Source organism: Propithecus coquereli, unplaced genomic scaffold (assembly GCF_000956105.1).
Source record: "Propithecus coquereli isolate 6110/MARCELLA unplaced genomic scaffold, Pcoq_1.0 Scaffold136, whole genome shotgun sequence".
NCBI lineage: Eukaryota > Metazoa > Chordata > Mammalia > Primates > Indriidae > Propithecus > Propithecus coquereli.
Window position 1 is genome coordinate 3,345,279 of NW_012137858.1, and position 25,642 is coordinate 3,370,920.

Consider the following 25,642-nt stretch of genomic DNA (forward strand, 5'->3'; position numbering starts at 1 on the left):
CCTGCAACGGGCTGTGAACTGAAATAGAGGGGAAATTAATTATTAACACCAGCCTCTCAGCCAAGAACACAAGTCAATGATACATAAACACGGCACAGAAGAACATCTCCTGAGGTTGCATAAGCAGGTTCCAAGCCAAGGCACTGCACAATGTATCGCATAAGAATGTTTAAGAGAGAACACAGAACTCAAGTCCCCCAGCTAGCCCTACTGTGAGCGCAGGCAAGAAGAGAGCCTCTGTGAAAGCATCAAGCGCAGTTCTGCAGGGTCCTCAGGTTCCAGGCCTGTCGTTCTATCCCTTTTACCACAGGAACATCTCTGGCCAGGATTAAATGAACAAAATTTACAGAAAATCCAGTAGAATTGTGAAGCACTTCCCATGACTTAGAAGAGAAGAGAGCAATAATACGGTCCCACATCTTTTCATCTCAATGCAAGATACTGGCTGAAAGCCCAGCCTATAATTACTAGTTTCCTTCTCCTCCCATTAGCGGCATAAGAATTGATCACCTTAACATCAAGCCTCCCTTTCTGGGGCTTTCAGGTTGGTCCATAGATGTCCTTCAAGCCTCTCTACCTGCTAACCTAAGATGCAAGATGAATGGCCTATCTTGTTTCCCACTTCTGCAACCTGAAGCACCAAGCACATTAGTGCTAAGCCCTGGCCTGAGAGGTGCTTGTGCAGAAGACTGGCCCACCTCGGGCTATGAGTCAGGAGTGGGAATGTAGGCAGACTGCTCACCCTACAGCATGTGCTGTTCGTGCCAAGGCTATGACTCTGCCTTGGGTCAGATTGTGGTATATTTGCATGCAGGAGGCTTACTGGAAAGTGCTCTCAGAGTACATGGAGAATGCTTGATGGAAGCAGAATCAGGCTTAGAGGGAAGTTGAACTGTGATGCATTTGCAACAGAAGGCTCAGAGGATCCCACAGGGAGCTCTGGAGAGAGGATGGTCCTTCAAAATCACACTGAATTAAGGCAAGGGGCCAGTCCTCTACATCAACAGTCACTGGGTGCAGGCTGTCTCTGGAGAGAAGCCAAATCTTTAATGAAGTCAGCCGAAGGCAATTCGCAAAGTAGAACCTGGCTATGCACTACCCCAGCTCTGAGTGGTTCTCAGCTGCCCTCGAGAAGTGGTTTTAAATTTGTGTATCAAAATCACCTGGAGGGATTATAAACCCTTAGAATGCCGATCCCTACCTTCAGAGTTGGTTCATCAGGCCAGGGTTGGGACCTGAAAACTTGCACCCTAACAACTTCCCCAGTAAAGCTGCTGCTGCTGGTCCAGAGAGCACTTGGAGAATCACCTCCCAGCCTCCAAAATATTTCCTCCATGAGCTAACTGTGTTGGATCCTCTTCCCCCACAGGCTTAGTCCTTTGCCCCCAGTAGGTATGTGAAAAGGATTCTAAGGGAATGCACCCAAGCTCCTTTCTAGTTGAGTGAAGAATGGGGAGCCTCCGATCACCCGACAGTGCAAGGGCAAGCTGCTCCACTGCGAAGAGAAATAGATGCAGAGAAAGGGAGACACGCACACAAGCTTCAGCAGGCTTCAGAGTAGCAGCCCAGAATCCTCATTTCCCTTCATGAGTCTTGACCTTGAACATCAGCAGTCACCTGAGTTTTCACCTAATATTCTGAACTCACTCAAGGGTTTTTTTGTTGTTTTTGTTGTTGTTGTTGTTGTTGTTTTTTTAAGCAATCAAGCAATTGCTGTCTTCTTGGGAAACAAGTTTTCTGTGGGGAAAATTTAATGCATTGCCTTTGCAGGCTGGAGCCAGTACAATCATATTCTGATGGTTTATCAAATTGATTTGGCTATAGCTCAGATTCATTTGATAGTTCAGATTCAAACACTGAGTTATTTGTATAAGAATGATTCTTTTCCATTACCAGTGTACCCACAGTCCTATAGATAGTAAATTGCCTTTTTATCCCGCCTGGGATCATGAAAGAGAGGTCTTCTAGCCATCTGTCAGTGTAGTATACACCAGAAATGTGCTCTCACTTATGGAAATGATTGACCTGTAATAACATCTTTGCTGGGAAAAATAGAAATTGTTCAAATCAAATTTGTGGCACCGGCTATAACACACTTTATTAAATGGGGCACGGAGTGCTATTTAACTCCTGCTTCTCCTGACTCAGCGTCATAGTACCAACTGCTGTCTCTCTTGCCACTCTGTCTCTCAAATCCAAGAATCCTAGCAATGTTGAAACAATTTAGGATTACTAAATCTCTTCAGTGCTAGCCATCATCCCATGGTGTCTCTGTTGATACTTTGGGGGATTTAAATTCTCAAAACTACTCACTGCCAGAATATAACATGTGTTGAAATGTTAACCACAGTGATATTTTAAAAAGAAAGACCACAGTCATCAAACCAGACAACCCAGAAAGAAAAGGATTAAAGATACTGCCCCTTCCCCCTTGTCTGCCCACAGCTCCAGCGACAAGGGCAAGAATAAAAGAAAACATTCTCAACTACTCATGGAGAATATCAAGTCTTAGGTGACACACATTTAGTGGATGTTGATGGAATACCTACTATGGTTCTAGCATCAGACTAAGTAGCAAGATATGATAACCAAAAACAGTAGCTGCCCTAATGAACCTCTGGTAGAGGGATAAATTTTACTTCCCAGGACAATAAGCACTGCAGAAATTTTCACAGAAGACTACAGTAACACAGAGCAGATGTCCAATAAATCCTTGTCATCATGTGACATGACATGTGACACAATGACTTTTAACAGGCGAAGTAACTGTGTGGGAGGAGATAGTCTCTATCATCCTAGGCCTGAATTTCTACAATGGCCTCTTTGTCTCCTTCCTACCTTCGATCCTCTCTCCAATTCATTAACAAGTATTTTTTATTGAGCACCTACTGCATGCATGTCTCAGGGCTCTCAAGATTAGCCCTATAAAAATATAGTTTTCAATAAGTCATTCTTCTGTTCATGTAAATTCTAAACTCTTCTGCCTTGATTTCAAGGCTCAAAGATTTAATCCCACCCCATGGTTACTTTTATTCCTCAAAATAAGGTTGCACAGAATAACTATTCTAAATACCCCTCACTGTGTCATGATTTGTGTTCTGGCCTCTCTCTCAGCCCATTTTTAGGCAATAGTCATTGTATTAGGGTTTTCCAGAGACAGAACCAATAGGATAAAGAAAGATGAAAGGGGATTTATTAGGGAAATTGGCTCATGCAACTAGGGAGATTGAGAAGTCCTGCGACAGGGTATCTGCAAGCTGGAAAACCAGGGGAGACATAGCATGGCTCAGTCCAAGTGCAAAGGCCTCAGAACCTGGAAACTACTTATGTAACTCTTAGTCCATAGCCGAAGGCCTAAGAACCAGGGGAGTCGATGATGTAACTCTTGGTCTGAGGTTGAAGGCCTGAGAGTCCGGGGGACCACTGCAAGTTCCTAAGTCCAAGCAAGGCCAGAAGACATAGTTCTGATGTCTAAAGGCAGGAGAAGAAAGGTGTCCTAGTCTTAGAAGAGTCTGTCTTTTTGTTCTGTCCAGGCCTCAGCCAATTGGATGATACACATAGGGTGAAGGCAGATCTTCTTTACTCAGTCCACTGACTCAGATGCCAGTGTCTTCTGGAAACACTCTTAGATACCCCAAAATATACTTAACCAGATATCTGGGTATCCCTTAATCCAGTCAAGTTGACACCCAAAATTAAGCGTCACAGTCACAATAACCTACTTCCATGAAGATGTGAATAACTGATAATGTCTTTTTTTGTTATTTCACCATATGGATATTTACATCCTAAAAGTGGAGAGTGTTTTAATAAAGAGATTAAAATCAAACATCAGATTTTCAGGCCATGTGGAAAGATCATAGCCAGGGAATAGACTGCGTATGAGTGTATGTGCATGTTTTAGGGGAACAAAGTGAAAATCAGAATACCTCTCAAACCACACTGAATAAGATCTACTTATCTTCGTCCCTACTTACATAAATTTCTGTGGAATTTTCTTAATCCATGGAGATACCAAACATTTTTCTCTCAGTCCAAAATTTGGAAGTCTTGACAGGTTCTATATTTGGTCATTCTAGCCAGTAAGCTTTAAATAAACACATTTACAAAGATTTTTACTTCCTTATCATCCAGGAATCACTTTTGCTAAAGAATTTGCTTTACTGAAATTTAAGTGACTTTTCTTCTTTCTCCTACTAACCACTTCCTCACTAAACATCCACCAACAGAAGATCTGGATCCCAGGACACTGTCAAGATGCTTTAGTCTCACAGCAGCAAAGCCACCTTGTGCAAATGGCAGCAGCACAAATATTTTGTAGCTGTGATAAGAAGGAATCCAAGATAACAAGCTTGCTCCAGAACACTGGGCAGACAGAAAGGCACTGAAGTTTCCCAAGGAGGCTTCCCAATCTAACATCTAAACACTAAATTGCATTCAGGTCAATCCACACAACATATTCTGCTTATTCCCTAATGCACATCTATCTCCTTGTAAACTTCGCACAAGGTTGCTCCCTTCTTTGGCAACTCTGATACTCTCAGTCACATAATTTCCTGCTGCACAAGCACCATTTTGTTAAACCCACTTTAAACCCGATTTCTGGATTTTTCAGTCTGCCTTTCATCCCTCTCCTGTTAGAATCAGCTCTCCTGTAAGATTTCTCCAGCTTCTCATTTTTTGACAATACTAAAGCATCTCTGCTAATGAGATAACTACTGATTGGATAGATTTGAGCCCAGCCCTGTGCCAGATATGATACAGAACACAAAAGTGTCTTAATAATCCCTGATTTCAGGACATCTGAGGAGACAAACATACATACATGAAAAAAACAATATGAAACAATTGAAGAGCCAACACAAGGTACAAGACTCTGGAGGTCAGAGGATATCACGGTTGGCTGGGGTGATCTATCTCTTCCCTTTCCCAATCCTTTTCCAATGTCATTCCCCAGTATATCTTCAAACAAAGCAATAATTTTCTGGGTTCTTACAACAATAAAGGCAGTGCTATCTTTAAGGAGAGATAAAATATAAATACAAATAGCTAGTACATAAAGCAAAACATAGTAAGTGGTAAGAGGCAGAAAGTATGCAGAATTATAATGCTACTTCATTCTTACTGGCTTTCAAGGAAAAATTACCTCTATAACCATTGAAAATTATGGAGGTGATGAAGTCATAGAGATCTCAATGGAGTCTGTTAGTTCTCTATTGGTGCATTAAAACTTAGTGGCTTAAAACAACCATTCCATTTGCTCACAATTTTGTATGACAGAAATTTGGATGGCTTGTCTCTAATCCCTGCAATGTCAGCTCAGGTGGCTGGGTGTGAGGAATCCACTTCCAAGCTGTTCCCTTCACTCACATGCCTGCTGCATCTGTGGCCAGACTCAAGGGTAGAGCAAATAGACGGTTGATGAGTAGAGGGTTGAAGCAATTGCAGTAATCTTTAATCTACCACATAGTATATGAGATAATAGGATGGGTATTCCATGGAATATAAAAATTTGTTTCTTTGGAAATTTTCAATTAATGTGATATTTTAAAATACTCTAAACTCAAGGAGGCATAATTAAGAAAAAAATAGTCTTCTGTTTTGTATTGCTTGCTTAGAAAAATATGAAAAATGTTCATAATAGGTAAAGGTTTAACTGTTTAAATTGTTCCTGAAGGACTTTTTAAATTCTTTTATCTCAGTCCTTGGAGGGAGCTTTAAACTGTTTAGAAAAAACAGGGAATTGGGTCTCAATTTATGCTTTCTTCTACATTTGAGAAAAAAAGAGGAGCCCAAATGCCAGATGAAACAAGAACTTTGATCACAGAGAACAGAGCAAATGTTGCTAGCAGAACTGGTCATAAGAGGGATTGCCTAAAAAGAGAAACCAGAAACTTCTCCTATGGCAGAAAATACAGTTGGGAAGCTCTGGAACAATGGCAGGTACAAATGGAGAGCAGGCTGGGATAGCTGGATCATTGGGCAACAAAGAGCAAAGTCTCATCACAAAGACAAGGGTTCATGGACTAGATGACTCTAATCTCCAGGGACCCCAAATCTGAAGAATTATAATCCAAGGGAGGGAACTAGAAGATACCTTGGAACACCAGAACTTTTACCCTGTTGTGATAGCAATGGATACTGTAAGTAGTAGTCAGATTGCAGATAAAGTGGTATGTAAAGCCAATAAGTTTTCTAACAGTTTGGATATAGGGTGTGAGAGAAAGAGAAGAGTCAAGATGACTTCAAAATTTTTGCACAAACAACGGGAAAGGCTGCAAGTTTTCAGAAAAGATCAAGAATTCAATTTTTAATATCCAAAGCTTGACCTATTAGACATCTAAGTGGAAATTACTAGGAGATGGTGGAATATGAGTCTGGAGTTTAAGGGAAAGAACCTACCTAGATATAAAAATTTTAGATCCATCAGTATATAAATGGTGTTTAAATCACAAGGCTGAATGAGCTCACCTACACAGTAAGTGAAGGTAGAGAAAAGAAGTCTAGGCACTGAGTTCATGGGTACTCTTAACAGTTGGAGGTCAGGGAGGGACCAGAAAATGGGAAGAAACTTCTGAAGAGTTAGGAGACAAGTACTACTAGATATAACGAATGTTACCAGGAAGTTCAAAAATTCTAAATTTGTATGGGCCTAAAAGAAATCATCAAAAATATATAAGAAAAATTGACAAAACTAGAAGTGTACAAATGCACAATCATAGCAATTTTAATGTACTTCTCTCAGTGACAGAACAAGCAAAACATTGGTAAGTATACAAAAAATTTGAATAGTATTAACAAATTTGATCAAATTGGCATCTAACAAAGAAGAGAGTAACTGTAATATACATATATGTACTATATAAAGGTAATCATTAGTTCTGAAAATGTAAATATTCCTAAATATCAAACAGGGGATCAATAATCCAGAGATTCGGAATGATAGGTAATCACTAACCCTAAGACTTGAGCAGCAAGTGAGGAGTGGGTCTTACTGATGCCCAGGAACTGGGCCAACTGGTAGAAGCTGGATCCTCAGCAAATCTGTCCAATGATAGCTGAAGATTCAGCTGGGGCCTAAGACAGAGGAGTAATGAGAAATGCCTTAATTTTTACCTACCCTCAAATCCCCCAGAAGTGTCATTTTCTAAACCCAACTAGAAGCTGATTGACAAGATGGTACCTGGTAAATGCAACCCACAGGGATCATGCCTCCTGCAATACAGAGCTGAGTACAGAGAAGGGCACGAAATGGATGCAACAGACACCAAGCAAATCACCGGGACATTGTATCCAGTGATTTGTCCTTCATCCTAAGAACAATGGGGAATCACTGAAGAGTTTTAAGTGGGAAATCATGATCTGATTGGCATTTTTAAAATCTGCGGTGTAAGGATTGCCTTAAAGAAATAGATGATCATAGGAAGAACAGTTATGAGACTATTGCATTTGTCTAGGCAGAGATGATGATGACCGAGACCAAAGTAACAGGAGAAAGAAGAAGTAGAGTGATTTGAAATAGATTTAAAAGGTAGGCTTGTGAAGACAGGAGACTGATGTTCAAGTAAGAGAGTGAAGGGAGTCAAGGATGGTGCCCAAATTTCTGTTTTGGATGACAGGGGAAATGGAGATGGGAAAAACAAGGAGGAATATAAGAAAGATGGTAAGTTCAGTTTTGATGCCTACAAATCATCAAAATGGTGGGGTCCCATGGACAAGTGATTATCTGGGCCTGAGGTTCAGGAGAAGGATCTGAATGGGGATATACATTTGGAAGCCCAGCATATGCCTAGTATCTGAAACTAAGGGAGTAAGTAACATCAACAAAAGATTATGTACAGGCAGAATGGATCTAATTTTAGAGAAATGTCAATATTTAAAGAACAGATAGAAGTAAAACCAAAAAAAAAATATCAAAAGTCAAAGGAAGAGAATATGATGCCAAGAAAAAGCATCTCAGAAAGAAGGCGTTTTCCCTATGCAACATAATTGAGAAATCAAGAAGATTAGATTAGAACCAAGACATGGCCTTAGTGAGCACTATTTCTCTAGAGGTTGGGGAGAAACTCTGGATTGTGAGATGAGGAAATAGTGGCATCAAGTACGAACAACTAGTATCAGTTTGGTTGGGAAAGGGAAGTGACAAACAGGGCAGCAGTTGGGGTGGGTTTCACTGGACAATAGGAAGCCATTATAAATTTTTAAGTAAGGGAATGACACAATGAAAACAAGACTTTGAGAATGTAATTTTCACCAGATTGTGAGAACATATGGGGTAGCAAATATATATTCACACCCCCAAGTTTCATTGCTGTGAGTGATTACTGCTCTGACTTACAGGGAATGCCAGAATTAAAAGATCTTTCTTCCTCAAGTATATCCAAGGGTCCCCAAGGGTGTTAAAATGAACTCATCCTGATCATCACTTGCTACCAACCCCATCAGAAGCACCTCCTCATGACCACACACTGCTGGCCCCAACAGGTCCAAGCTGGTGCCATTTAAATCTCCTCATTCTCACCAGCTGGTCTTGGTTTTGAGGGTTTCAGCTGCCAGTGGTGCTGCCAGAAAAGCACCCACATCTCTGGTGTTGCTGCCAGAAAGGATGGGACTTGGAGCCCTCCCTTAGCAGGGACTTGGTTAAACTGGCCTTTGCGCTGGTTCCCATGAGATCTCTGCTGGTTCACCTGGGTAGAGACTTTCCTACCAAGCAAAAACAATTGCCTCTGTGTGTGTAAGATTTACCAATAATAGTTGCCAGCTATTACGTGCTGTCTGTTGGCAATGAAGTTCTTTATGTACTTTAATTTGCTTAATTTTCACAGCCACTTCTTGAGGTAGATATGATTTTTATCTTCCTATTTTATAGCTAAAGAAACTGAAACAGACAAGTGATGTACTTGACCAAAGTCATAATTTTGATAGAAGGGCCAGGGCACATATGCAGACAAGTCTTCTGTGGATGCCAAGTTCATAACCACCACTCTATATTGCCACTTGGACTTTGTGCTGAGGCTGCCTCTACTGTTTGCCAGATACTTCTTCCCCTTATGGTGTGTTTTCTTCTCACCCTCTTCTGAAATTTGGCCACAGATTCCACCTCAGCTCATTAGAAATATCTTAGTAGTCAGTTTAATGGTAAGGGCAAATGGTCTCAACCCCTTAAGTCCTATGCAAATAAATGAGTACAAATAGATAGGCTGTAAATGGGGGAGATGGCTAGTTCTACTCACCAGCAACAGTTAAGCTCCAAATTAGCCAGAACGTAAGTGTATCTAGGAATCAGATATTCTGTTACCTAACTTCTCCTACCAGGAACACAAGGGCCAGGACTCCCACCAAACCAAATGTTCTGTTAGCTGAATACTCATCTAACCAAGGTGTGTTGGATAAACTGTAGTTTCCCTCCTCATCCATGTAAGAATATCACTAGAATGTCTGCTATTTTGTCTGTTAACTAAGAGCAGAAAATTTTAGACCCATAGTAATTATATTTACCTTTTCTCTTTATAGAGATATTTCAAGAACAAGAATCCATTCCCTGCCTACCTATGGCTTAGAAAATCTTAAGAAGCTGAGGGCCAGGTCAACTTACAACTTAAAAAAGCTTCCTAGTCTGGAAAAGCTTGTTGCCCTCATGGAGGCCAGCCTCACCTATCCCAGCCACTGTTGTGCCTTTGCCAACTGGAGACGGCAAATGTGAGTCTTCCTGTGTCTTGAGCCTGTCTGGGCAATTCCCCAGCATAGAACTGAATCCACAACTTCTACATATCTGTGACATGAAGAGAATCTACTCGTAGAGAGATCTCCCTAACTGAAGTCCTTAGGCACATTCTGAGTCAAAAATTCAGTTTTGTGGAGGTTGAGGGATGGTTAGGTCCTTTAATTTCTTTGAAAATGGGCTCACAGGGGAGAGCTACCCACATGATGAAAAAAACCTACTAAACATGAAATGAGAAAACATGAAAAATACCAAGCACAGTGCTTGACTCATAGTTGGTGCTTAATATCTGCTCCCTCTCTCCTTCACAACAATATGGGTTTATCCTTGAAGTCCCAAACTCTACCCTAGCCTACTACCATCCATGTCAACTTTGGAGGGGAGAAGCACAAATGCCATACCAGAGATTGATGTGCCTATCTGCAGCATGTCCCAACCACACTAGGCCTCTCCAATCCACCTTCAGATCTTACCGCCGCACAGGGAGGACAAAGATTGAGGCAACTCTTTATTTTGGCTCTCAAGGAAGACCAGGTTCAAGAAGGCCCTGACTTAAAGAGGACAATCTAAACAGACCTAAGTCCCAGTAGGTAACTGGTTAACAAGTTGAGGTAATCAGACAGGATCTGGAGAGAATGAAAAGGGAATGGCCACGGAGATTGCACGTGTTGCAGACATTTAAAGGATCCTTTGGAGGTAAGAACCTAACAAATATCAGGAGTTCTCAAAGCTCTCACTCTCCCTTGAGCTCACCTATACCATCCATACCATGCAGTTGCACTCAACCAAATGATGCCTTTTCACTACTCTTGTAGCCTAGAACAATATAGCTTTCCCATGATATTATTTCACCATTTTACAGTCTCCTCTATTATTCTGCCTTCAGCATACATTGATCTGCCCATACATACCTCTTGCTTAAAAGCAAAACAAGAAAAACAACAAAACAGTACACATCCTAAAATGTTTTCAAAGTAATCGGGAATCTATACCAAGACCCATTTGAAATATCTGTAGGAAGAAAAGCTGCTTTTCAGAATTAGCACGCATCATTGGGAAACTATCCAGAATTGGGTACTCCTCACAGATTAGCTTGAAAGCCAGGAAATTTCTTCCTAACAACCAGAATTTCTTAAGGTCCTAGGCTGAAACAAAGGTTTGCCTCTTTTATATTCCAGACAAGAATTATTCTAGAGTGAAAAAGATACCAATTCCCTGCCAAGTCCCTGGAACTGAATACCCCTAAGGAAAAATCTCAAAGGATGTTAAGATCATTGTAAGAGCAGCTTGCATGTGCTGTTTGGCCCAATGCCAACACGTCACAGGAATTTGTTATCTCACTGTGTTGCTCAGACTCCTCTGGTCTTGTCACCTCCTGGTAGTATAGATGTAGTCTCAGGGTTCTCCCAACCAGAAATCTCCAGGTCTGTCTTACATTGTACCATGACGTGCGGCCTTCCCTGATCCCTGCAGACTACCCAGCTTTACTCCATGTCCCTGTTGCATAGTAACTTACCATCTGGGCCTTTCAGGATACAGCAAGGGAGAGGCACATGCTTCTTCCACGACATACCACAATGGAGTAACAAAAATTGCAATGGGTGTTATGTTTTCTTTTGAAACAGGTCCTTGATTTTTACATGTAACAAATTCACACAAACAGTACAAAATAATTATGCTATTCAGAAGATAATCTCAGAATTTATTCCTCAAATAGTGTCATTTCATCATATACCATAGTAGGTATAGTTTGATAATAGTTGTATGATGAAATTGTTCTTCTGGTCTTCATTGGGAAATAACGCCCAAAGTGTATATGTGAGCCCCTTGTGACTGAGGTTTTGGCCAATGGTCCTCCTAGACTTTTGCCAAAGGCTGTATCAGTCACACTCCTCATTTGTCATCGAACCAGATATTTCCTTGTCATAGTTCTGTACTCAGCTTACGTTATTTGCTCTCATTTTCTTCTTTAATGTTTCTTGTATTTAGGCCATTTCTTCACAACTAGATTTTGAACTGATGCACTGTGACATATACTTCTAAGTACCCAGGCAGGGCCTGGGCCCCAACAAGAACTCAATAAGTAGTCGCTATCATTAGTCTTCATATTGCTGACATTTGCTGAGTACTCACTGCTAAGCACTGTAATACTTTGCACCTTTACCTAATTCTCACAAAGGTAACTTATTATTCCCTTCGCACAGAGGCAGAAGCTGAGACTCAGAGATACTAAACAAACTGACCAACATTGACCAATGTCAAATCCAAACCCTCTGGCCTGCCTGTCTCCAAACTCAGGTTCTGGGACACTCTGCTATGTCACCTGCTAGGCGTCTGTTCATTGATTGATCAGAGTCCAAGAATGTCATTTTTTAAACTGACCCTAAACTGAATTCCCAGCTCCTTATGATACCTGGGATTTGCCAAGGTGCTGCAGAGGCAAGGCTGTATTCCCTCAGTTTCCACTTTTGTGTCTGTTCTTATCTCAGAGGCGTACATTATTTACCTTTCTCACCACCTCATGTCATTGGGTCACTTCTGTTTCAGAAAGGGGAAGCACAATATTTTAAATATGTTGGTAGCAGTATCAATAAGAATCTTCACAGCAGCCAACCATAAGCCCCAGGAAGTGAAAACTCTAGATGGTGAAGTCAGATCTCAGACTAATGGACCAAATTGCAGTCAGCAAGTACCATGTTACTTTCTGTTCCTAGAATCGGCTGCAGCTAATTCAACAATAGGATTTATTAATAGAAGTCAGGAGTTAGACTAAAGACAACAGAATGACCTCCTTGTCCCCTCTATGCCCATTAAAGAGCTTGCCTCACATTTCTTGAAATATTGCTGACTAAACCAAAAGACGTTCTAGGGCTCTGGTTTCATTCCCTTTCAATTAGACATGCTAATCATTTAGCCCCCTTAGCAACCTGTGACTAATCTGAAACGTTCTAACAGTCTCTAAAACAAAAGATGACACATTTGCCAACATCAACAAAAGAATCCCTTGGGCCAAGGGAAGATGACTTCCTGGCAACTCAATTTACTTCCCAGAGGTGAGAGAAGGGCGGGGAGGGTTCTCCCTAACAGTTGCTTCTCACCGAGGTTGATGGGGAAAGGTTCAGTCTGTATGTTGAAACATTTGGCAAGACTCATCCTTTAACATCAAACAGAGTCGTATACCTCTCCACTTCCCTAGCCACCTCTCTTCTTATGAGAGCTTTTAAAAGGTTTGATACTCACCTCCCCACTCATAACTGAGATAATGTTAAGGTTTGAGAATGATAGTCACTTAATATTGCTGTGAATTTGCCCCTTGGGGAAGGAGAGAGAGATAGAGGTGTTTATGTGTGATTTTTTTTTCCATCCAAAAAGAGTCCCAATGTAAACCATTCCCATTCTGTAAGCCTTTGCTTCAAAGAGAAGGGCTACCTTCTGTGTCTCTACATGCAGGGTATTAGCAGAATACTCTGAGGTAGAATATTTATAAGTATACTCATGGAGTGAATATTTATCACCTGGATTTCATTCAAATCCCTCTGTAAGTGCCTCTACCCTGTCAACAAGGCCTCTTATACATTTGGGTTTAAAGGGAAAAGCATGACAGGAAAGTGAGCCCAGGAAGAACCAAGCTTCCCAGGGGATAAGTTGCAATCTTGGAATAAATTAAGCCCTTTTGTAACCTGCATTTGCTCTTGTGGGCACCCACTAGGAAACTATTTGATATGAGAGAGCCAGAGTTACCTTGCAGACAAACACATGCCCAAGGACTATTGTGGCCCCTGGGGAGTGAAATAATAAAGAACAGGACCCTGGTAATGTTTCAGGCAAATTAGCTGGCTTCCCTCCCAATAGCCTGAGTACCAAAGAGCCAGGGAACAGGTCTGGCTGGGAACTAACTACAGATTCTGATCCTCTAGTTTATGTAGGTAGAAGCAGCAAATAACTTCTCATTTGAGTCAGAGAACAGTCCAAATCTTCCAGTGATTGGAGTATAAAGTAGAGGAATAGGGGCATGTCCTACTCGGGCATATTCAGAGATAGACGAATGTGGATGGCGGAAGAAGGGTAGAGCCGATACCAGGTCTGTAAATTATTTGCACTTAACAGCAAGGCTTAGCTAGTCCCAGGCGCCTTCCTCCCCACATTCAGGTTGTGGCCAGATGGTTTCCCCAGCGGGCCATCCAACTCTAGGAATATATGCACAAGTTGTTATGTACATTTACAGTAAGCAGCATTAACCCTTGAGCTTAGCCACAAGGGCAGACAAGATGTTAAAGAAAAAATAACAATCTCAGAAAGAAACCCCATCATTTCTACCATGCACAAAGGGTGATATATTTGCCATTTTGGATCCAGGCTGTTGATTCTTTTCTTTTCTGTATTTTTCTAGCTCTGAGTTTCATCCAGTTTGCAACAAATCTATTTTAAGGCAAGAATTTGATGATATGACTCAGGCTAGGGGTCAGAGAGTCTCTCTGGCAGAAGACGATGAATCCAGTTATGGCAGAGGATTTGACATAATGTACAGTGAATTTGACTATGACTTATGCAATGAAGTGGTTGATGTGACCTGCTCCCCTAAGCCAGATGCATTCAACCCATGTGAAGACATCATGGGGTACAACATCCTGAGAGTCTTGATATGGTTTATCAGCATCCTGGCTATCACTGGGAACATCATAGTGCTGGTTATCCTGATTACCAGCCACTACAAACTCACAGTTCCCCGATTCCTTATGTGCAACCTGGCCTTTGCTGACCTCTGCATTGGAATCTACCTGCTGCTCATAGCATCAGTTGATATCCACACCAAGAGCCAATACTACAACTATGCCATTGACTGGCAAACTGGAGCAGGTTGTGGTGCTGCTGGCTTTTTCACTGTCTTTGCCAGTGAGCTTTCAGTCTACACTCTGACAGCCATCACCCTAGAAAGATGGCACACCATCACCCACGCCATGCAGCTGGACTGCAAGGTACAGCTCCATCATGCTGCCAGTGTCATGGTGATGGGCTGGATCTTTGCATTTATGGCTGCCCTCTTTCCCATCTTTGGCATCAGCAGCTACATGAAGGTGAGCATCTGCCTGCCCATGGATATTGACAGCCCTTTGTCACAGCTGTATGTCATGTCCCTCCTTGTGCTCAATGTCCTGGCCTTTGTGGTCATCTGCGGCTGCTACATCCACATCTACCTCACAGTGAGGAACCCCAACATCGTATCCTCCTCTAGCGACACCAAGATTGCCAAGCGCATGGCCATGCTCATCTTCACCGACTTTCTGTGCATGGCACCCATTTCTTTCTTTGCCATTTCTGCCTCCCTCAAGGTGCCCCTCATCACTGTGTCCAAGGCCAAGATCCTCCTGGTCCTGTTCTACCCCATCAACTCCTGTGCCAACCCCTTCCTCTATGCCATCTTTACCAAAAACTTTCGCAGGGATTTCTTCATTCTGCTGAGCAAGTTTGGCTGCTATGAAATGCAAGCCCAAATTTATAAGACAGAAACCTCATCCACTGCCCACAACTCCCATCCAAGGAATGGCCACTGCTCTTCAGCTCCCAGAGTTACCCATGGCCCCAGTTACATACTTGTTCCTCTAAGCCATTTAGCCCAGAACTAAAACACAATGTGAAAATGTACCTGAGTGTTGAATGATAATTAACCCTCACCTTTGAAGAGTATGCCCCTGGAGAGCTGACAGAGTGCTTCTACATATTTTATCTAGCTTAATCTTCCTGGCATACCTGTAAGGTAAATTGGTCAGGAACTATTAATTCCATGTGATACATTAGGAAGCTGAATTATTAATAATAATTAAAATACAATACTATGTCATATTTTATGCTTTTGTATGTTGATTTTGAACCCTTATAATGTTTACAGTGCTTTTATTCAGATAACCTAAACTGATCCAAACAAAAGTCCATCAACTACAATAGGTAGGACAAAGATTATTCTTGGAGTTTTACAAATGAGGAAACCGAGACTCAAAGAGTTAAGTGACTTGTTCAAAATTGCTTGATTTGTAAGAGGCAGAGCCAGGATTAGGTGTTTTGACTTCCTGAAAATTTCCAAGAGAAGCACCACAGCATTCATTCATTCAACAAATATTTTTTAAGCACCCACGTGACAGCTTTGTAATGTATCAACTTGGATAGGCTGAACTACATTTCAGAATTCCCTTTCTCATGTTTCCAGTTAGGGTGGGCCGCAGGAAAGATTCTCCAAAAATAATAGGAGGGCAGAGGGAAACAGCGGCCATTTTGTAGCTCAACACACTTTGTTGCTGATGCTGATTCAGCTCATCACTGAAGCAGCAGCTGGGTCTACAATTGCTCCACTTTTCCCTGGATCCTCCCTCCAGGTTCTCTGATTTCTAGGCCAGGAGTATGTGTTTAGCTCCATGATGAAGGGCCCAACTTCTGCAGGATACTTTCATCACCAAGGTCAGAGGCAACAAGAACAAGATTGTAAACAGGGCTCAGTTTGTGCTTGTGGAGTTCCACCTCCTGCGATTGCTTCCAGCATGCTCATGATCTTTCCATTATGAACACCTGCCCTGAGGACTTGAGGCTCCAGTATCAGATATGAAGACATCCTTACAAAGACTGTTTAACCAGCCCCCCAATTGTGTAAGCCAACACCCTGCAAATATTTACCACTTACATATATTTACATACATACATATGTGTGATTTGTTCTGCTTCTCTGGTTGAACCTGAACAGATGTACCTATTATATGACATCTATATGGATTATAATGTTAAGAACACAGCAGCTTTGCTGTCAGACAGCATTGAGTTTTTTGTTTTTTGTTTTTTAAGAGGCAAGGTCTTGCTCTGTCACCCATTCTGACTTACAGTGGCACAACCATAGCTCACTGCAGCCTTGAACCCCTGGGCTCAAGTGATCCTCCTGCCTCAGCCTCCTGAATAACTAGGACTACACATGCATGCCATCATGCCCAGTTGAATTTTTAAAAATATTTTTTGTAGAAGCAGAGTCTCACTATGTTGCTCACACTGGTCTTGAACTCCTGGCCTCAAGCAATCCTCCCTGTTCAGCCTCCCAAAGTGCTGAGATTACAGGCATTAGCCACCATGCCCGTCCAGTACTCAGGTTTTATTAGGACTCTGTGATAAACCAGGACTCAACCTCTCTAGGCTCAACTTCTTCTGTAAATTAGAGTTGGCTATATACATACCTAACTTTTGAACTTATTATAAGGAGTAGATAAGAAAATGGTTATAAAGTGCCTAGTGTTGTAACTGGCTGGGTAAATGTTGGTTTACTTCTCTCCCAGGCCCTCTCCTGGACTAGTGCCCTCTGCTGACTCTCAGTCTAGAACTCATTTCATTACAGCATATTGCTCTTAATAAATAATCACACTACCCACATCTATTTTCATAAATGACCCCATCTGGATAATCTGGGTCATAAGCATCAACCATAAATTCCACCAAGCTCTGTGCCTTGGCCAAGTTCTCCTCTCACAGTCTCAGTGTTGAAGCCAATCCTTCCTCATCTTGTACTTTGGCAAACATTTCAAAAGTTGATCCCAAAATGCATTAACGAGGAAGTCCTTATAGAGCCAGAAGAAAAAGCAATCATTCCTGCCCATCTGACCTGGCACCATCTCAATATATGGTAAGCATCCAGTGAAAAATAATTATCTTTATAGTCTAGAGCTTCACTGTTTAGTATAGTAGCCACTAGCCACATGTGGCTATTGAGCACTCAACGTGGCTAGCCTGAATTGAGATGCACTTTATGTAAAATAGATGCTGGGATTTCAAATACTTAGAATTGAACTATTTTATATTGTTTTCCTTGTACTTTTATTGATTACATATTCAGAACAATACTATTTTGAACATATGGGACACATATAATACATTTAAAAATTAATTTCACCTATTCCTCTACATTGTATAATGTGGCCTTTAGAAAATTTAAAATTACCTATGTGGCTTGTATTTGTGGCTTGCATTGTATTTCTATTGGAGAGCACTGATGTACAACGATACAAAAAGAAAGGTTTTCTCTTGTGGCATTTTTCTTACCAGCCCCCAACGCACCTGTTTGCTGCAGTGCTGGGTTGCCCCAGCTCCATCTGCAGTCATTTATCTTTCTTATTTGTGGCCAGAGGCAAGGTATCTCTGAATTTGGATTCAAAAGCAAGTAGCAGCTAAATTAAAAATATGATAGAGTATTAATTATCTCACAACATGGCTTCTGATGACATATTGCTTTAAGAAATTGTGGCTCTGAGAGGCAAGAATATGATCAGAGACAAATACACACCAAGAGATGCTCAGAAGGTATTCCTTCCATCACTCTGTCATTACATCCTGGGAAGAGATGAGATTTTTCTTAAATAAGCAAGCATATTTATGGGTAGCTAAATTCAGGGCTTCTAAACCCTCTAGACAAGAGAAGGAAACATTTCCTACACTTCCAGTATTGGAATAAAAGCAATTGAAATCTAGTATTATCAATCACTCTTCTCCCTAAATAGCGATTTTACAGGTAACACATCTAAAGTTGTGCCTCCTACAGGGGAGGTTCAGTTCAAGTGGTGACCCAAATGGAAAACACATACACACTCAAAAGAAGTTTCAAAATCATACAAATTTGTTTTTTTTTTTTCTGGCTTTTTAAAGCTTTTATTTCAAATCTCAAAAACCATGAAGGGGACTAATAGCTCCCAGAGATTTCTTAAAGTGCCCACATCTCCAGGGGTGCTATTCAAAATATTAACAACTGGTACAGCCCGGGTACTGTTCTCCCAGAATGGATACTGGCTGTGAACAGTTTATTTGGCTATCCTGGTATAAACTAGGTGAATTCCAGCCCTGCATGGTTCCTTCCTAACCCTCAACCTCACCCGAGAGCTGCTCCCATGCCTCTTTCCTCAAATGTTCACCGATCATAAACTCCTCCTGCCCCATCCTGGCTAGCCTCTCATATTACCTTCCTCCCTCCCTTTCCTCCAAAGAAACAGTCTGACAAGGTAGGATCTTCCTTGAAGGAGTCAGAGAAAAAAGACTGAATGGATAAACCCAGAAGCGTTTAAGGGGTTGAGTGAAGAGATGAACTGAGTAAACAGTGATAAACAATTTTTGTCTTGCCATATACAGAAGCAGTAATTTTGGTGAAAGGGATTGGGTGGGGCACTGGAAAGCATCATTTCCCTGCAGGGTTCCATGTGCTAAACATGGGAACCCTTCAGATCTTATTTCCGGCAGGAATAACAGGAGAGTGGGAGAGAGTAAGAGAGAAAGGCTCCTCTTCACTCATATCACCAAGATGCTGCAACTCTCACCATAAGTGGCACTATGCCTTATTTAGGCCAGCATCACTTGGCATTTATTAAGAAATCACTGAAATTGATGGCCACAACCTTTGGGTTCATAAAGTGTTTTATTAGAAAAGGCACAAGCAAGGAAGAAACAAACTTTCGGTTACTGCATAGTAAGGGACATTGGAAAAAGAAGACATATATAGGATATTTTGTTTGTTTAAAATAAAATTGATTCCATTATTGGAACTAAATAAAAGTCAGCACAAAATGAAGCTCAACCATAAGGTTTTGCTTGCTGGTTCTCATCAAAATGCTTTCATCTGCAAGAAGCAGAAACTCTAAAAATGGCTTAAACAATAAGGCCAGTTACATAAGATGCTCCAGGCTTTGATTGGCAGCTTGATGATCTCAAGAACCCAGGACCTTTCCATCTTTTTGCTCTGCCATCCTTAGAGTATTCAGCCACATCTTCCTTCACCGTAGCTAGGTTGCTATCACAGTTCCAGATGCCATATGCAGGCATGACCAAATCCAGAAACAAAGAAGAGAGGTTTCTCCCCTTCATGCATCTCTCACTTCAAAGGGAAGAAAATTTCTCCCCAAAGACCCTAAGAAAGTATTCCTTCCTACTCATTATCCAAGATTGCTGCCCTGGCTGCAACAGAGGTAGCAAAATGATCCTCTACTATGTTCAGCCTCTATAGTGGAAGACAGACTCTGCCACCAGTCAGGAAGGTGGAAGAAGGTGTTAGAATAGGGGGAATGATTGGGTAGGCAACCTTGTCCTCCAATCTGAGTCAACCCAATTCCTCTCCCATGGGATGAAGCCAATGGGGTTCAAGGTACATGTGGCACCTTCACACCTCACATTCATGTCATCACTCCCTCCACCTTGTAACCTGCAGTACAGCCCCTCCTCCCCATGTTAGTCTGTTCCTTCCCTCCCTGAAACAAACCCCAGACACTACTCAGATCTGAAGACAACCACTAGAGTCAGACCTTGGCCAGGAAATCCTCTGTTCAAGGCAAAGTGTGGAAAAGGAAAAGGAGAAAGAAAAGACATGAAAGAAAAAGTAGTCACAAAAATGGACTAGGATAAGAAGGAGGAGACACGAGGAGAAAAGAGAGAAGGTCAAGACAAATCAAAGAAAAAGGCAATGTGGAAGACAGCCAGTCCATTACCGTGTCCCTTTGGGCTAGTACCTGCTCATCTTTGTCTTAAGAAAACTTTTTAAATTTGTTACAAAGATTTCAACTCAAAACACTGAATGAACTCAGTTTTAGATTCTAGTAGAAAGGCCCAATGGTCACATGATGTTCTAGGTTTCCCAGGGCTCCCCATACCATGATCTGAGGGACCCCAGATCTAGTTCAAAGGATGAATAATGGAAAAATATTTCTGAAGATCTCAAAGCCTCCTCACCTCAGACATCAGAAATTGTAAAGACAGCTGGATCCATTTCACAACCTAAGGTCTTCGTCATATTTCTCCAACAGCATCAGCCACAGCCCCTGAGCATTCTGATCTGGGATAGATGAGCTTCAAAACTGCACTAAATCCCAAAGTTTATAAGAGCAATCTATTCCTTATGCTCTTGCTCCCTTTTCTTCTACTTACAACACGATTTCTTGAATCCTGAGACACTCCTTATAAACACATACACAAGTAGAATATTAAAAAACATCTTATTTTTAGTAATATTCTCTACATGATAAAATGCAAAGAGTATTTTTGGCTCTGCATTTAGAGAACTTTCAGGCAATTTTTCCCCCATGTATCATTAGCTAGGGTCACTTACACTGCCAGGTAATAGAAAGTTGCATAAAGATGTAGCCAGGCCAGGGAAAGTTTTAAGTTGTTTCACAAACAGCAAAAGCTGTACCATAGGGTTCCTGCCTCTAAAGTATGAATCTATCTAACAGCTTTTTGTTCCTATTATGGAAATCAGGCAGCTAGTGGAGAGTAAAGATGAAGGATACCCGGGCTACCTGGTGAGACTTGGCCACCCAAATAACTTCCTGCTTCCTGCAATTGACCAAGTTAGAAGGCATTGTGGCCCAGGAGTTGAAAGAGTTATTCCCATCTGTCCTTGCAAGTCAGGTTGGAGGATGAGCCTAGGAAGTATGAGAATTGTGCCCAGCACCAGCCACTACCCAGGACAGTCTGGCTTAACTCTCCATTGCACAGAGCCAAGGAATTTCAAGACTGAAGGAAACCCATGTCTTATTTATCCAAGGCCCTCATTCAGAGATGAGTAAATGAGGGAAGAGAAGAAATGACTTGTCCAAGGTAATATGACTAAATAGTGATCAAGCAAGGACTGGAATTCAATTATGACTTGCAGCCAGAGCTCTTCCTTATAATTACCTCCTTAAATCAAGGGGCTTAGCAGCACAAACATGTGCATGCACAGACACGTGTGCCCTACACTTAAATAGAGCCAGCCTCCCTGAATTGAGGAGTCAGCCTAAAAAACCACCTATTCTGGGTAATTAAATACCAGGGGTGGTTTGTTTTTTAAGACTTTAAAAGAGCTGTGAGAATTCACATTCTTACCCTTCAGTTTATATTAATTTCTGATCTCTGTTCTCTCAAAATGTTCCACTGGGAGAGAAAAAGTTGGGTGCACTGACTCCTGGCGACCACCATAGGAGGCGCAGAGCTCCTGGCCTTTATCTCCTCCCTTGGATGCTTCTCTAAGCCTCCTCGACACAATTGCAAATGTTCTACCTCCAAAATAGATTTAGGTCAACCCCTCTGCACAGAAAGAAAAGGGAAGGAACGAGAGAAAGAATGAGGGAAAGGAGAGAGGGGAGACAGAAAACATGAAGAATACCACAAAGAATAGACTGCCTCTGCCTGTGAAGTGATGGGAATCCTTCATAGACCACCCCTACAGACACCCTGAAAAACTCTCCTCCCCATCTGTCCCCTATGCAATAGGAGCTGTTTCCAGCCCAGGCTCCCCAATGCCACAAGCCCAGGCAATGCCTCTTCAGGAAATGGCCCAGGAAGACCTCCATCCACCTTGAGCTTTTGGAGCATTGGCTGCAGATCAATCAGGCTGGTGTGCCAAGCTTCCTTTCCTAGGACATCTGGAATGGTTAAGGCAGCTTGGTTTTCTATGTGCTTCAGAAAAATTCAAGAAACTTATTTGCAAGAGGGAGTCTAATTAGAAGACATAAGAGTTAGCATTTGGAATTGTGCAAATATTTGGTGTTGGGATAAATTACATTCACCGGTGGCCACCTCGAGAAATCAAAAACTAACTCTGAACAATCCCACACAGTTCTGTTTTCCATTCATTCATTCATTCACTCATTCAACGAACATACTGAGTGCCTACTTTAAGCACTATTTCAAGTCATGGGAAATACAGCAGTAAATATATTTCAATGACATACAAGCTAAATAAGGAAAATGCATTGATGCTAGACAGTGACAAGTGCTGATGACAAAAAATGGATCAGGGAAGAGGGATGAGATATAAAACATTTGGGGGGGCATAATTAAAGGCCTCCCTGAGAAGGTGACCTTTGAATAGACCGGAAAGAAGTGGAAAGTGAGATATGAGGATATTGAGGGAAGGGTGTTCCAGGCAAGAGAACAGCAAGTGCAAAAGCCCTCAGGGTGGAGTGAGCCTGGTATGTATGTTCCAGAAAAACAAGATTAGTGTGGCTGGAGCAGAGAAAAGGAGGTGAGGGAGAGTAGTAAGAGATGAAGACAGAAAAATATAGGAAGCCAGATCATTTCAATTTCCCTATTTCTAAAAAGGTAGAAGCAGAGTAGTAAAAAAGAAATGCCTGAAAGATTGTAGTAAATATTAATTGAGCTTGTGTGTGTAGATTGCCTAGCCTAGTATTTAGCACTAGGAGGTCCTGAATTCCAGTCACTTTTCATTTCCTTTAACAGCTTGCTCTACCTCATCCTCCCCTGCTCCATCCTCCCAGTTTCCCAGCCCCTACACTAATCCTCTCCCACTGTCATCTCTCCACCCTTCCCACAGCAAAGCTGCGCTCCTGTGGGGCTGTCACTTTGGAAAGGATATGATAAATGGTTCATACCACAGTGATAATAATCTCTTACATTTCAATGAGCTTTACACATTCCAGAAGACTTTGGCTTGCACTGGCTCATTAGATCCTCAAAGCATTCCTCTGAGTTAGGAAGGAAGACAGGGTTCTCTTGCTATAAAAGAAGAAATCACCATTCAGAGGTTAAGTGATCTATCTAGGCCATGCAGCTAACTAATGGCAGAATAAAAGGATTCAAGTCCCTTGGTTCTAGTCCCTTTAATAACTGTCACAACTAAATGTGTCTACTTCCTGGAGTTACATAAAAGTAGATCTATTGGAAACACCGGTCTTGGCATGAATAAAGGGCAGTGACCTAGATCAGACACCTCTGGTAGCAAGATTGGGCCAGCAGCTGACCAGGTACTGCATTCTCACGCAGCTCATGGCCACTGGTCTCCCTGAAACCTTGGTGGTACAAATTTAATTAGGTGAACAAGGAAAATGGAGTTACAAAGCAAAGCCCAGCACTCCAGTGAGCAGAATTTTTCCTAATTCCCTGTAACATCATTTTTCCTCCTGAACCTAAGCACAGGCTGCCCCCCAACTGGCATGTAGCTGAGCTCAGCAAAAGCCAGGGAGAGAGAAAAATAGAGTCCATGAAATGTACTCTGGCCCAAGAGAGCCCTAACTCACGGGCCAAACTTGGCTGTGGGCTGATGTGGTTAATAGGGAGTTGGAAAACTCTAAGGTGTTTTCTCAAGAGGAGAATAACCTTTAAGTGCATCTTTGTTCATCCCTAAAAGAGCCCATTTGCTGGAAGAAAATAAGACCATTGCATGGCCTTGGCTAATTTTCTCTGCTACAGTCCGTCATTTCACAATTGGGTGCTAGTTGATAATGAAACAAAATAAGGGCAGAAATGTGGCCCCTTCCGTGGACACCATGCTTTAGAGGACTCCACTCTGGCCCTCCTCTGGCCATCACAGGAAAGGAGTCTGGGTGCTCACAAGGCCAAAAGGACACGACCACCCAAGTCTGCACTAAACATACTTGGGACCCCAAAATCTCCCACCTTCTCAGGGCCTGCCTTGTCCTCCCCTGGGTGGATTGAACCCCCAGGGTGCACACACAGGCCTGAAGATGGCTGTTACAGAGCACTGATGGAGCCCACAGGTGCAGGCTGGGGTGGCCCAATGCATGCTGGATAGAATCAGGCTACAGAGAGAAAAGGGGTTCTTCAGGCCAGGACTTCTGTTTGCGGCTTTGCCTGAGTCCCACGGATGCTAGTTTGTCTTCATGAAGGAGTAGAGGGGAATCAATGCACTCCCATTCTCACTGCTGAGAAAACCATGCAAGGAACAGCTGGCAGGCCAGTGTTGTCACCTTCACTTGGGATACATGTATATTGACCCTGCTCTGCCCTTCAGATCATTCCACCGTATTTATCAGAATCCTTGACCCCTAACTCAGTGTCCATCTCCTTTCTCCCTCATGCACCTTCCTGGAGACTTCAGCACCCTCATAGGCCTGGATCTATGCCTCACAATACTTTGACTTACCCAATCCCAGTGCCTTACACCTTCATGGAGTTTGGTAACTTGTAGCCACAATCCTGATCTTGAAATTTCCAGAAATCACCCCCCTCCCCAATGAAACCCTCTCCCTGATTTCCTCACTATTCTACCAACTTTCTCAAGCCTTTCCTCCTGGAGCATGCCTCGTCTTTCAGGCTGCCATGCCTTTGCACATGCTGTGCTCCCTGCCTAGAAGGCCCTCCCTACATTTGTCTGCTGGATATGCCTCCTCGTCTACAAAAACTCAGCTCAAACATCACTTTTCACTCAATGTACATTGATTAACACCTACTACTAGGAAGCAGGCACTGGGCTAGGCAGTATGATTATAAAAATTAGTAGAATGTATTCCTTTTCCTACAGAGGCTAGGTTCAGAAAATAGAGAAATAAACATATGATTCCATCTGTGTGGTCATTTAAGCAAGTTACCATGAGAGCAGAGAGGATTTTACCAGATTCAATTTTACCAGGCAGGGCATTGTGCCCAGTGAGAAAGAAGAATGTCTTGCCTGGAGTTTTATGTATTCAAGTACCTTCTTCGAAAAAAAAAATATATGTACATTGTAGGCAAAATGGAAACATCCCATTTGATTTCTTCTACTGGGTTGTTATCCACTTGAACAGAGGTTCATCTTAGGAAATAAAGGAGCTAATATTAGTTCAGCTCTTACTACGTTCCTGTAGAGGAGAAAATGTTTCCTCAACCCTCCTAGGGTTCCTGGCTAGGTCTGAAATAAAACTGACAAAGATAGATTAACAGAAAATAATATACAAATATATTTAATTAAAGTTTTACATGACACAAGAGCCTTCAGAAATGAAGACCCAAAGACCCAGGAAAAGCTGTTCATTGGTACGCTTAGATTTGATGAAGAATGGAAGCTGTGCAGAGAAAGGTCTAATGGTAACAGACTTGGGGAGGAAACCAGCAAGGCTTGTCTGTTCAGATTCTTTTTGACCCCTCTATGTGGCATTTCTTCCTCTCAGGTATAGGGCAGGACTCTTTCTGGAATGAGGGTCC

The 25,642-nt window shown here is 42.0% G+C and overlaps 1 protein-coding gene across 2 annotated transcripts in view; it reads left to right on the top strand.

Annotated features, from left to right (window-relative positions):
• The window catches only part of FSHR (follicle stimulating hormone receptor), a 201,453-nt gene extending 185,536 nt beyond the window's left edge, over window positions 1-15,917 (top strand). For both annotated transcript variants that reach the window (XM_012638857.1, XM_012638858.1), the window contains 2 exons: window positions 9,514-9,699; window positions 14,112-15,917. In XM_012638857.1, the coding sequence (XP_012494311.1) occupies window positions 9,514-9,699; window positions 14,112-15,345 (1,420 nt within the window). In that variant the 3' untranslated portion in view covers window positions 15,346-15,917. The remainder of the gene's footprint in view (window positions 1-9,513; window positions 9,700-14,111) is intronic.
• The last annotated feature ends 9,725 nt before the right edge of the window (window positions 15,918-25,642 follow it).